Source organism: Micromesistius poutassou (genome assembly GCF_964030765.1).
Source record: "Micromesistius poutassou genome assembly, chromosome: 22".
NCBI lineage: Eukaryota > Metazoa > Chordata > Actinopteri > Gadiformes > Gadidae > Micromesistius > Micromesistius poutassou.
The window spans coordinates 12,942,975-12,957,086 of NC_140292.1; the positions used below are offsets into that span (position 1 = coordinate 12,942,975).

The window sequence follows — 14,112 nt, forward strand, 5'->3', positions numbered from 1 at the left end:
GGAGACTGAAGAAACGGACCAAACACAGGAGATGACAAGTAAACACATTTATTAATGACCTATGTTATTATGATTTACTCTGGTGATTATTATTATTCATTATATTATTGAAATTATATTAGTATTACTATCATGAACGTTTTAATTGTTATTATATTATTTATACATCAAACACATTAATTTAGAAGAATATAAACCAGAGCCAAATTATCATATATTAGTTCCACAGGTTATCTTATTTTTAGTTACATTATATACAGTGCTATTATATTATTATATATATACAGTTTATATATTATTCACAGTTATCATATTATACATAATATGATCCTCAGTATTATTATACATTATAATAATGTGATCCTCAATATTATTATTATTATTATTATTATTATTATTATTATACATACATACATAATAATAATTAGGGATGGGCATGATTAATCGATAATTGATCGATAAGAATTTTGTAGATAATGTGATATTTTTATCAGTCAAAAGGAGGTTGTGTTGCGGTTATTATTTGAATAAGAATAAAGATATTGTCTTTTTGAATTGTTTCCAAACATTTAAGAGCACCAAAGGTTCATTGTTTGGCTTTTACGAGTACCGCTTAGGCCTACATTTGTTATTGTTTAGTAGTTGTTCCCTTAAATTGGTTTGTATGATTATTGTTGGCGATAAGTTCTTATTCTATAATATAGATTTTGTCTTTTTGAATTGTTTCCTGTGTTTAAGAGCACATTGTTCGTCATTTACAAGCACTGCATAGGCATCATTGAGAAAAACATGCAGTATTTAGAATTGTCTACCACCGGGAATTTTTTAAATAGCCTATAGAAAGATAACGATTCAATCGATAATTGATTGGTAATTTTTATCGATGATTGATCAAGAAAATATCTTAAGATGCCCATCCCTGATAATATATATATTAATAATACTATGTATAATATAATATTATACATAGTAATAATGTGCTCCTCATTATTATTATTATTATACAAAATAATAATGTGATCCTCATTATGATCAGCCTTAGCGTCCACCGAGGGGGGCTGCGGGCCCCTAGAGGGGGCCGTAGAGGGGGGCTGAGGGCCCCTAGAGGGGGCCGTAGAGGGGGGCTGAGGGCCCCTAGAGGGGGCCGTAGAGGAGGGCTTAGGGCCCCTAGAGGGGGCTGTAGAGGGGGGCTGAGGGCCCCTAGAGGGGGCTGTAGAGGCTCCACCAATCAGACGCTCTCCTGGGCCTCACAGGTCTCCGTCTCTCTGGGCTCCAGACGGCTCCTGGTCTCCCTCTCCTGCTCCGCTGGTGGAATAAGACAATAAGGAGTCAGTCTTTCAGTAAGTTCAGTGAGTAAAACACACTTTGAGTTTAAAAAGTTGCATTGGCTGTTGTAGAGAGTAACGTTTAAAGTATCACCTGAGGACGTAAAACAAAATGTAGGCAGTCTTCTCTCTGGTCCTCAGGACCAGCGTCTCCGCAGGCGTCACGCAGGCGTCGTTGAGGGTGAACCATCCGGCGCCGTCCTCTGCAGCGACGTCACTGATGTAGTGACCTGGGGGACACAAGACATCCATTACCTCACTGTCTCCCAGCGCGGGACGGGTCTAGTGTCTAACGCATGTGCCAGGTACAGATGTACATTCTTCACTATGAAAGCTTCAGTTACCGGTGTCGATGCTCTCCCCGAGGTGAGAGACCATCCCTGACACACGGTAGGCGCTCTGGTTGCTGTGGTCCTTCTGTAGAGAAACAGGATTCATTTGTCAGAGAACCTAACACTTACCCTACTCTACCTAAACACATGATGAAACAGAGGGCATTTTTACACTGCCAAGCAGGTGCGGTCGCTGCTTGGCAGATGTTACAATTTCACTGTCTTGCCTGTGTGAAACCGAAGGGGTGTATTCCCCCTTGGTCAAGGAGCCGGCTTCCTGGGTTCATTGGAGCAGGCGGGACTACGCACGGAGACCTCTTTCCAATAATTTGCATACTCCCAATGTTTATTTTTCTTTTGTTATTCAAGCCACTCGCATGCAAGAATGAGAAGAATACATCGAGTGTAGGCTACAAACACCATTAACTATTTACTAGTGCAAAAACGCCAACACATTCTCTATTTTGCTGACCACATGTTTGTTATCCTGACGAAAGCCTGGTAAGGAAAGTTCCTTTGCTTCTTTCGTAGATCGTACCATCTTTCTCAGTCTTCGTTAATTGCGACCACCTTCCCTCCCATGATGCTCAGCAGCTCGCCGATTTCACCGTCTCTCCAGGTAGAACTACTCATGTTGATTTCGCTGCGTTGTCTCTGTTGTAGAGACAACGCAGCAACACCTCTACCCTGGTCCTGCCCCTAATACTGCAATGTCGTCTAATTGCATTTACATGAAACTGGAACCCCCAATATGTGTAGGGTTCCAGAGGTGACATTGGGGTGTGAAATCAAGACTGTATATTACCTCGGTCACTGTCAACTCACAGACCATGCCGGGAAAAGGTTTCAATTAGGACAGGCATATTTGGCAGTGTAAAAACGCTTCAAGCTTCTCTGTTACATCCTCACTTGAATCTGTCCATGTTCTGTCCCACTTTGTACTACAGCTCTCCCTCTGCCCCCTCTCACCACATGCCCTTCCTGAAGATCTCTGTCCCTGTCTCCTGCACTGTCAAGATGATCCACTGCTGCTGAGAAACATACCAACAATCATGTTTTGTACACAACTGACAAACCCAAGCGGTAAGGCATGAGATCTCAATCTCTCTTTTCTTACCCGTGTTTGCACTTGGTTTGGCTCCAGGTGCGATGTCCCACTCTCCATCACTTGCTCTACAACACATTCCATTCATCATGATTAATTGGATATTGAGGATCATAAGTGAAACACTAAAATGATTTAGTGTTTAGTGTTTAAGGCTTTCCTCATCTCTTACCTCAATGGGTCCATCCCAGCTGCAGCACCCTGCTCTCCGACGAGGGAGGCCAGAGACAGCCACGGAGGAACGCTGACGTCATCCGTCACCTTCCTCAACCGCGCCCCGTCATGGTGGAAGCGCTTCACGTGGAGCAGTAACACTCTGTGGACACACACACACACACGGTTCATCGTCAGATGGCTGCATGCACACACGCGCCCGCACGTATGAAAAGGCTGCTTCAAGGCAACATGGGAGACAACAGACTCCGGTTCAGGGCTCACCTTGGCAGAGTGAGGAAATGCCGAACCACTGATGCCTGGCGTCCGGAGCACTGCCGGCAGGTGCACTCCAACTCTGAAGGCTGAGGGAAAGTGCTGCGTGAGTATCAGTGGCCCAGCGTAATGGATAAGCGATTATTATTGGCTAAGGCAGTCATGTTTCATGGTAGCCAATCGGAGCCAGTGTTTTTACACACAAGCCAGGATACGCGTGCCACACGCACACACACACCAAACAGATTCGATGAAGCAGTAGCAAATGGCAAGTCCGGAGCAATCCGATGAAAAGTTGGCATTTTCAAGGTGGAGATATAAGCACTAATTCATTGAGGTCAAAGGCAAGAACATGCATGTAAAGTGTACATTATGTCCCGGAGCGAAGACTTTGTTGACGCATCTAATGAAGCATCTCACAACGACACACGCATCTATAAAGCTACTTCTTTTTTTTTTACAGGCTCAGATTTTATTTTTAGGCTCAGATTTCCAGCCCTAAACACAACGGTGTACTGACTTTGAAGTAGAGTTGGAGGCCGGCTGTCAACGACGGCTGGAGGTCCAGGGACAGGTGGTTCTGCTCCTCCTCCTGGAAGACCTTGTCTCCACAGCTTTAAGACGGGCAGAGATCAGAACATCTTAAACCGTTACACAGCAGACCACATCATGATGCCAAAAGTGGAGCAGTGATTGACTCTGATTTCCATCATTGAACGACGGAGGCACTAGAGTGGTACTATGTGAGTCGAGCGTTACCTGAGGCAGGTGCGGACACACTGCAGTCTGAACTCAAAGTTCTGGACGGGGCAGATGTAGCTGGGTGACGTGGAGGTCTCCTGCAGGGTCTCACCTTCCATCTTCATCTTCATGAAGAGGAGGAGCAGGAACTCATGAGCATCCTGTCAGAAACCACAACTTCAGTTGACATGTGTTCACTTCTCAACCGCTGCATTAGCCAAGAGATAAGGAGTCATCGGCTGTACCTGCTCAGAGCAATGCTTGTACTCCTCGTTGAACTCAGCCAGACTGCTCTTGATGGACCACAGGAGACGGCGCTTGCCTTTGTAGGAGCCCTTACCCTGCTGGGATTTATAGAGCTCCCCCAAGGACCTGGAGAACAGCATACGAAGACCAAGGGCATTAAGTATACTTAATATTGTACAGTGGAGCATTCAATTTGACAGTAAATCGTCCAAGCTGTACTGTAGTGTGTGAGGGCTAAGGGTCTGGATCTCTTCTAGTGTGAGGGCTAAGGGTCTTGATCTCTTCTAGTGTGAGGGCTAAGGGTCTGGATCTCTTCTAGTGTGAGGGCTAAGGGTCTGGTCCTCTAGTGTGAGGGCTAAGGGTCTGGTTCTCTTCTAGTGTGAGGGCTAAGGGTCTGGTTCTCTAGTGTGAGGGCTAAGGGTCTGGTTCTCTAGTGTGAGGGCTAAGGGTCTGGTTCTCTAGTGTGAGGGCTAAGGGTCTGGATCTCTTCTAGTGTGAGGGTTAAGGGTCTGGATCTCTAGTGTGAGGGCTAAGGGTCTGGTCCTCTAGTGTGAGGGCTAAGGGTCTGGTTCTCTACCTCAGCAGCTTCAGTGTGGTTCTTCCCCGGGGGCTCCAGAGGTCCTCCTGCCCCGTGATGTCCCTGCAGAAGCAGGGCAGGCTGTAGAGACACTGCAGGGCCGCGTTCAGGAAGCAGCTGTTGCCAATGTTGGGCAGCCTGGAGAAAACACATCCACATCATTAGTCAATGTACCAGCCTGTAGGATATAGTAGGGAATATTAGGTTTTAAAGAAGAGACAACCAATGTGCTGGAAGTGTAAATCTCTACAAATATAACCAGAACCCCTTCAACTATGGACTATAAGGGGGTGAAGGCATCAGCGGCCCCAAACAGAGGCTGCTTGTATTCATGTTTATTCTCTAAAGAAGCAGCTTCAGAGATGTCCTTCCTGTATCTTACCCTCGGGCCTGCTGGCGTTGCTGGGTCTTTCTCCTTCCAGAGGAGGCCCGCACCTGGCTGCTCTCGGCCCGCTGAGGCTGACTGCACCACACAGGGACCAGGGGGACAGAGAGGGAAACACAGCCATGAGGAGGAAAGTAACGTCACCTGTTAGCAAAATGGATTCACTCATTCATCGGTTTCTATTTGATGTCTAAAGCCTGTCCCGGTGACGTACCGCTGCAGAGATGAGAAGACTGGTGGGGAGGAGACATCGCTGCTGCTGGGGGTGATGACATCTGGAAGATTCAGGATTCCTGTTGGAGAGGGAGAGGAGGGGAGGGAGGGAGAAGGAGACACAGTTATTGGGGAGATACCAGAGGACAGAAGAACAGGAGCAGGGAACAGAACTGGGAAGGATGTGGCAGTGGAGACAGGAGAAGATGGGGACGAGAAGAGAGAGGCGGGGCGATGAGAAACAGGGAGGGATGTAGTGGGGGAGACACAGGAAGAGGGGAGAGATGTAGTGGGGGAGACACAGGAAGAGGGGAGAGATGTAGTGGGGGAGACAGGAGAAGAGGGGAGAGATGTAGTGGGGCAGACACTGGAAGAGGGGAGAGATGTAGTGGGGGAGACAGGAGAAGAGGGGAGAGATGTAGTGGGGGAGTAAGGAGAAGAGGGGAGAGATGTAGTGTGGGAGACAGGAGAAGAGGGGAGAGATGTAGTGGGGGAGACAGGAGAAGAGGGGAGAGATGTAGTGGGGGAGTCAGGAGAAGAGGGGAGAGATGTAGTGGGGGAGACACATGAAGAGGGGAGAGATGTAGTGGGGGAGTAAGGAGAAGAGGGGAGAGATGTAGTGGGGGAGTAAGGAGAAGAGGGGAGAGATGTAGTGGGGGAGACAGGAGAAGGGGAGAGATGTAGTGGGGGAGACAGGAGAAGGGGAGAGATGTAGTGGGGGAGACAGGAGAAGAGGGGAGAGATGTAGTGGGGGAGACAGGAGAAGAGGGGAGAGATGTAGTGGGGGAGACAGGAGAAGGGGAGAGATGTAGTGGGGGAGACAGGAGAAGAGGGGAGAGATGTAGTGGGGGAGTCAGGAGAAGAGGGGAGAGATGTAGTGGGGGAGACAGGAGAAGAGGGGAGAGATGTAGTGGGGGAGTCAGCAGAAGAGGGGAGAGATGTGGGGGAGACAGGAGAAGAGGGGAGAGATGTAGTGGGGGAGAAAGAGGGTTCCCTCTGTGTTAGCGATACAACCACAGAAGGGGCCGGGCGGTGGTCAGCTGCTCCTCCATCTTCCTCCATGGCGCGCTGTTTGAAGAAAGATGAGAATTATTTATAATATCACAATATTTTAATGATGATGGGGAAAATAATTATGATACATGATTGATTCAAAAATCAATAAATAAAAGAAAACACAAGCAGTTATTAAACACATGTTCAAACTTTTGAACTATTACTATTTGAATTACTATTAATTGTATTGCACACACAGTATACAATATGCTGTGGGAATGTTTAAGCTAATTACCAATAGAAAATAAATGACGAAAAAGTAAAGTAGATCGATATAACACAATATATAACCACAGAAAATACAAGCTGATTCATCATCTATAAGACTTGAGCTCATTTCTCATCTTACTCTTCTTTTAGCACCAACAAAGTCCCGGATGTCTGCTCCTCTCCTCTTGCCCATGTTGACTCTGTGAATGAAATATAATCAGAGTTCAATAAAGTAGCCATTAGATAGGCCTTCCATTCATTCCAGTTTGGGATTGCATTTATCTAATAATCCCGATGAGTAACCCGATATTTACGGCCAACACTGAAACCTTATTTTAATAAATTACATTTAAAAAAAACGGGCCGCAGGCTGCATTGACCCTTTCTAAGGGCGCACTCCATAGTTGCCCTGTACCGTACAAGTCCGATTGCCCCCCACTGTGCCGCTGGCCTGTGCTCACACTAGGCAATCTCAACTGGGCCTTAAAGGGTCACTGCAGCCTGCGGCCGTCACAACGTCCAGGTCGCTAACACGTGTTCAAAGAACAACAAATAAGAAGCTGGCGACCAGATGTTTGTTTTTAAAATATAATTGATTAAAATAAGGTTTCAGTGTTGGCCGTAAATATCGGGTTACTCATCGGGATTATTACATATGCATGACCAATAATTGTATCGTTTCATAATTTGATTAAAGGTTTCCATCGCAACCTCAAGGAAAACTTCCAAGGTGTAACATTCAAGAGTTATGATTAAGATTTCATTTTACCTGTCTCGAGCAACAGCCACCGATGTTTGCTTTCCTCTTCGACAAGTAGAGTCAAGTAGATATAATGATCAACCAACGAATAATTAGCAACAATTAGCAACAATCAGCAAAGACAACCTGGGGCAGCGTGTGTCCGCGTGGAGTCTCAGTTGAATGAGGCACTGATGCTGTCGTCAAGGGGACCTCAGCACCTCTCAAAACAAGCCTTATATGGTACGAGGTGGATTGTTTTAAATGATAAATGTTACGGGATGAGACGGTGATGTGGAGATCCATCTCATTACCTTATTTGGTAATGAGATGGCATTTAAAATGAATCGAATAAAGGGATGGATGCTAGCCTATCGTTATAATTATGCTTCATATTGTATTATTATCGCTAACCATCGCTGTCCATCAAGCATGGTAGGCCATGCTATGTCAAAGTCTGTCCACATAATCATAACAAATTGAAAATGATTGAAAAAGAAAGATAGGGTTTGATATGAAACATTGAGGGCCAGATGTCTCCGTGCTCTGACCTCAGGGGCCCGGTCCACCTCATCTGCTCAACGACTAGAATAAGACCCCTGCTTGCTAGGATTCTTTAGTGGGCCAACAGGGGGCGCTATTGCCGTTAAATAATATCCCAGTCAGTGTGAGTCCCACATGATTGAAAATGTGTTCCGCTCTGTACAATTAAATCCAACTTATTACATTGTATGTTCAAACAAATTTCGCTCAATACACACACTTGACCGTATGCTACTTTTCATCTAGCAACTTACGTTTTGAATACAGATGTACATTGAGTATATCTTATTTATATCCATGTGGAACAGTCCCTCCACAATAAGGGAATGCCCCACATATGCTTCTTTTAAAGGACAACTAAAACAATGGCTCAAATCCAATCAAAAGTGTGACCACTAGCTGGACTGGACACTAATTGAACATTACTTTTTAATGCATTGTTATATCCTGTCTGGATCTGGTATCTTTATGATTGTGTAATGTATTGTGCTGTGTGTGTTGTCTCCTCTATTTTGTATTTTATCTATTTATTTGCTGTCTCTTCTATTTGTATTTTATCTATTTATTTGCTGTCTCTTCTGTTTGTACTTTTTTTATTTATTTTATTAGGGACTACGGATGCAAATGAGCAACTTTGCTGTAATCCGGCATGTTTACAGAGATGTTTAAACATCAATGTTCATTAATGTGCACTGTCCCTATTCAAAAATGAAGCATTTATTATTATTATTATTATATTAAAGAGCCACTGATGGTTACAGTCCACCATTATCTATCTATATTAAAGAGCCACTGATGGTCCACCATGAATACATTAGATATACATTGAATACATATATATCTGTATAGAGCGCAACAGTGTGGTGCTGGAAGTAAAAATGCCATTTGTTTTTCCCGTTGAGATTTTGATTAATAGCCTTAATGTCGTAACCATCGAAGTAGAGTACATGAATGGGTAACACTTTACAATAAGTGGTAAATAAATTAACCATTAACTAGCATTAGTTAATGCAGTAATAAACATTAATAGCATTACCATAGGGGTTGTGGTGGGTTAGGTTCAAGGTTCTGGCTTGGGGGGTAACCCTCATCAATCTTTAATAAATAACTTATACATTAATACCATACCTCCAGGTGTGTGTTTAAAATGTCATGGCACTTGCATTGGCCGTGCGTGCGTGCGTGTGTGAGAAAGAAATTGAGCTGCAGTTCCGAGGCAGAGATACTGGCTATTCATAGTATGTTAAATCATTGTAGTGAAGTAACCCTAGTGGACCACACGATCTGCCACATTGTAGAACTGTGTTCTACCTCTGCAATCATAGGATTCATTCAGGCTCCTTAGATGCCATAGGGTTACACACACATTTTCTGTCATGGTCTACAGACCCCCTGAAGTAGCCTTGGCCACCCCCTGGCCACCCCATGTGTAAAACTCTAGTTCCGCCACTGGTCATAAAGGGACATGCGATGTCATCACCAGTGATGCACCAGTGATGTTGACCATGGCCAGGCCAGATGCCTGTATGTAGAGAACTGTTTACTGTCCCAGTACACATGGGGATGCTTTTTACTGAATGTTTGTACAAATAAATTGTTTATATTGGGAAAATCGTTTGATTTGTCATGTTTTCATTAGTCATTTTTGTGATATGGTATAATGAAAGATTACTGTTCTGATTTCACTTTAGGCAGTTGTATCTCATTACATGTAATAAAAACATACTCTTCTTCTGTCCTATGCCTCAAAGGTCCATAGTCCGCTCTAAGGATGTTGTTTCTGTTCTGCTGGCTATACGGATTCATTCTGTTAGGCCAGGCATGTCCAAGGGGTTAGATCTTATGTGGGCCGCGGCTAACTTACGTAAATGTTAAATGTTTTATTCATTTCTCCAACTTCCAAACGAAATTTTTCATTCGTAAAAGTTGAAGTTGCAATTTCTCAATTTCACCTCATGGTGGCAGCACCGTTCTGGCTCTGGCGGCTAGCCACATCTGCGACCCCCATGACCCCCAGACCCTCACCGCCACAGGTAGGCGACAAGAGTCGGCAGTTGTCTGTTCAACGCAGTAATTCAGACAGAAAATAGCTGATTTTGATGCACTGGGAATATGGTATATTTAAGCAATAGATCACGACAGGCTGCGGTATACGGTCATTATACCACAGTTAAGGGGCGTTGTCCGGCGACCCCCTTAACTGTGGTATAATGAACGTATACCACTGACTGAAGTGATCTATTGCTTTTATAAAACAGTTACGTAAGTATGGCGAAATGAAAGTCATAGACACCCTCAATTTTGAAAAAGCTAGAAAGTCGGAAAAGCATTTTTTTTAACAATACAAAAAAGTAGTCCCTCCTGGCTGCCGGCAAAGTGTACGGCGGTTGCTATGCAACACACTGTAGCGTCCTTCAGAGAGAAGGCTAGAGACGGTAGCTCGGTTCACCGGCAATTTAGCCTACTGTCGAGTTCACTCTGTTCACTCTGGCACTGTGTGCCTATTGCTTTACAACATTTCCACCCTCTCCATCAATCAACATGTTTTTTAGGCTTCAGTGAACCATGCTATTGCTTTTATATATAAATAAACAACAGTTCAAGTTAGGCGCGGAGTGATACTGAACTCATTATACAACAGTTGGGAACCAATCAGATCGCTTGATTTAAGCCAACCGTTTTACATTTGAAGATACGGAATCAGGTACAGTCGGTTCACCTAAAAAGATTATTAAACACAAGTCGTCAGACTGTTTAGCATATTAATTGTAAGCAGTTCACTAATAAACACAGAAAAGTCTCCATGAAGCTTGTTAGCTACGATGACTGTGGTTGTTGTGTGTTGGTCCGATATCACGGTGCGCTCCAGGCGACCCGTAACTCGTGTTTCCACAACCTTCGACCCTGGAGCGGCGGTCAAACCCGTAACTCTCCACCGTCAACTCGAACCAGATCCATCTACTGCCACTCACAGCTTCTGACGGCCCACACAAACAACACGGCGGCCTCTGCTGGTCGGCTACTATCTATAAAGTCAAATCAATCGGCTGGTAGGACATGTTTTCAACGTCCATACCGCCTTTTCATGGGAGAGCCATTTTAAGTCCTGGTAACTAATCCGAGGAAATGATGTATTTTGATCTTTGATTGTTGTTTGGATGTTCCTCAAATCTACTGCTCAAACGATGCAGAGATGTGGTCGATGTAAACCTGTGTTGTGTGGTTGATGTGATTAAAGGGTGAGGCTGGAGACTGAAGAAACGGACCAAACACACGAGATGACAAGTAAACACATTTATTAATGACCTATGTTATTATGATTTACTCTGGTGATTATTATTATTCATTATATTATTGAAATTATATTAGTATTACTATCATGAACGTTTTAATTGTTATTATATTATTTATACATCAAACACATTAATTTAGAAGAATATAAACCAGAGCCAAATTATCATATATTAGTTCCACAGGTTATCTTATTTTTAGTTGCATTATATACAGTGCTATTATATTATTATATATATACAGTTTATATATTATTCACAGTTATCATATTATACATAATATGATCCTCAGTATTATTATACATTATAATAATGTGATCCTCAATATTATTATTATTATTATTATTATTATACATACATACATAATAATAATTAGGGATGGGCATGATTAATCGATAATTGATCGATAAGAATTTTGTAGATCATGTGATATTTTTATCAGTCAAAAGGAGGTTGTGTTGCGGTTATTATTTGAATAAGAATAAAGATATTGTCTTTTTGAATTGTTTCCAAACATTTAAGAGCACCAAAGGTTCATTGTTTGGCTTTTACGAGTACCGCTTAGGCCTACATTTGTTATTGTTTAGTAGTTGTTCCCTTAAATTGGTTTGTATGATTATTGTTGGCGATAAGTTCTTATTCTATAATATAGATTTTGTCTTTTTGAATTGTTTCCTGTGTTTAAGAGCACATTGTTCGTCATTTACAAGCACTGCATAGGCATCATTGAGAAAAACATGCAGTATTTAGAATTGTCTACCACCGGGAATTTTTTAAATAGCCTATAGAAAGATAACGATTCAATCGATAATTGATTGGTAATTTTTATCGATGATTGATCAAGAAAATATCTTAAGATGCCCATCCCTGATAATCTATATATTAATAATACTATGTATAATATAATATTATACATAGTAATAATGTGCTCCTCATTATTATTATTATTATACAAAATAATAATGTGATCCTCATTATGATCAGCCTTAGCGTCCACCGAGGGGGGCTGCGGGCCCCTAGAGGGGGCCGTAGAGGGGGGCTGAGGGCCCCTAGAGGGGGCTGTAGAGGGGGGGCTGAGGGCCCCTAGAGGGGGCTGTAGAGGGGGGCTGAGGGCCCCTAGAGGGGGCCGTAGAGGGGGGCTGAGGGCCCCTAGAGGGGGCCGTAGAGGGGGGCTGAGGGCCCCTAGAGGGGGCCGTAGAGGAGGGCTTAGGGCCCCTAGAGGGGGCCGTAGAGGGGGGCTGAGGGCCCCTAGAGGGGGCTGTAGAGGGGGGCTGAGGGCCCCTAGAGGGGGCTGTAGAGGCTCCACCAATCAGACGCTCTCCTGGGCCTCACAGGTCTCCGTCTCTCTGGGCTCCAGACGGCTCCTGGTCTCCCTCTCCTGCTCCGCTGGTGGAATAAGACAATAAGGAGTCAGTCTTTCAGTAAGTTCAGTGAGTAAAACACACTTTGAGTTTAAAAAGTTGCATTGGCTGTTGTAGAGAGTAACGTTTAAAGTATCACCTGAGGACGTAAAACAAAATGTAGGCAGTCTTCTCTCTGGTCCTCAGGACCAGCGTATCCGCAGGCGTCACGCAGGCGTCGTTGAGGGTGAACCATCCGGCGCCGTCCTCTGCAGCGACGTCACTGATGTAGTGACCTGGGGGACACAAGACATCCATTACCTCACTGTCTCCCAGCGCGGGACGGGTCTAGTGTCTAACGCATGTGCCAGGTACAGATGTACATTCTTCACTATGAAAGCTTCAGTTACCGGTGTCGATGCTCTCCCCGAGGTGAGAGACCATCCCTGACAGACGGTAGGCGCTCTGGTTGCTGTGGTCCTTCTGTAGAGAAACAGGATTCATTTGTCAGAGAACCTAACACTTACCCTACTCTACCTGAACACATGATGAAACAGAGGGCATTTTTACACTGCCAAGCAGGTACGGTCGCTGCTTGGCAGATGTTACAATTTCACTGTCTTGCCTGTGTGAAACCGAAGGGGTGTATTCCCCCTTGGTCAAGGAGCCGGCTTCCTGGGTTCATTGGAGCAGGCGGGACTACGCACGGAGACCTCTTTCCAATAATTTGCATACTCCCAATGTTTCTTTTTCTTTTGTTATTCAAGCCACTCGCATGCAAGAATGAGTAGAATACATCGAGTGTAGGCTACAAACACCATTAACTATTTACTAGTGCAAAAACGCCAACACATTCTCTATTTTGCTGACCACATGTTTGTTATCCTGACAAAAGCCTGGTAAGGAAAGTTCCTTTGCTTCTTTCGTAGATCGTACCATCTTTCTCAGTCTTCGTTAATTGCGACCACCTTCCCTCCCATGATGGTCAGCAGTTTGCCGATTTCACCGTCTCTCCAGGTAGAACTACTCATGTTGATTTCGCTGCGTTGTCTCTGTTGTAGAGACAACGCAGCAACACCTCTACCCTGGTCCTGCCCCTAATACTGCAATGTCGTCTAATTGCATTTACATGAAACTGGAACCCCCAATATGTGTAGGGTTCCAGAGGTGACATTGGGGTGTGAAATCAAGACTGTATATTACCTCGGTCACTGTCAACTCGCAGACCAGTGTAAAAACACTTCAAGCTTCTCTGTTACATCCTCACTTGAATCTGTCCATGTTCTGTCCCACTTTGTACTACAGCTCTCCCTCTGCCCCCTCTCACCACATGCCCTTCCTGAAGATCTCTGTCCCTGTCTCCTGCACTGTCAAGATGATCCACTGCTGCTGAGAAACATACCAACAATCATGTTTTGTACACAACTGACAAACCCAAGCGGTGAGGCATGAGATCTCAATCTCTCTTTTCTTACCCGTGTTTGCACTTGGTTTGGCTCCAGGTGCGATGTCCCACTCTCCATCACTTGCTCTACAACACATTCCATTCATCATGATTAATTGGATATTGAGGATCATAAG

At 44.3% G+C, this 14,112-nt stretch overlaps 2 protein-coding genes across 2 annotated transcripts; both read right to left on the bottom strand.

Annotated features, from left to right (window-relative positions):
* Nucleotides 1-1,190: 1,190 nt before the first annotated feature.
* Nucleotides 1,191-2,822, bottom strand: LOC311367989 (ubiquitin carboxyl-terminal hydrolase 29-like; the record flags this gene model as incomplete). Its single annotated transcript, XM_084486861.1, has 4 exons — nt 1,191-1,305; nt 1,420-1,555; nt 1,670-1,742; nt 2,775-2,822. The coding sequence occupies 4 exons, from the start codon at nt 2,820-2,822 to the stop codon at nt 1,248-1,250; spliced, it is 315 nt and encodes a 104-aa protein (XP_084342987.1). The 3' UTR covers nt 1,191-1,247.
* Nucleotides 2,823-12,519: 9,697 nt separating this feature from the next.
* Nucleotides 12,520-14,054, bottom strand: LOC311367950 (ubiquitin carboxyl-terminal hydrolase 29-like; the record flags this gene model as incomplete). Its single annotated transcript, XM_084486820.1, has 4 exons — nt 12,520-12,577; nt 12,692-12,827; nt 12,942-13,014; nt 14,007-14,054. 4 exons carry the CDS (start codon nt 14,052-14,054, stop codon nt 12,520-12,522), a joined length of 315 nt encoding a protein of 104 aa, XP_084342946.1.
* Nucleotides 14,055-14,112: the final 58 nt, after the last annotated feature.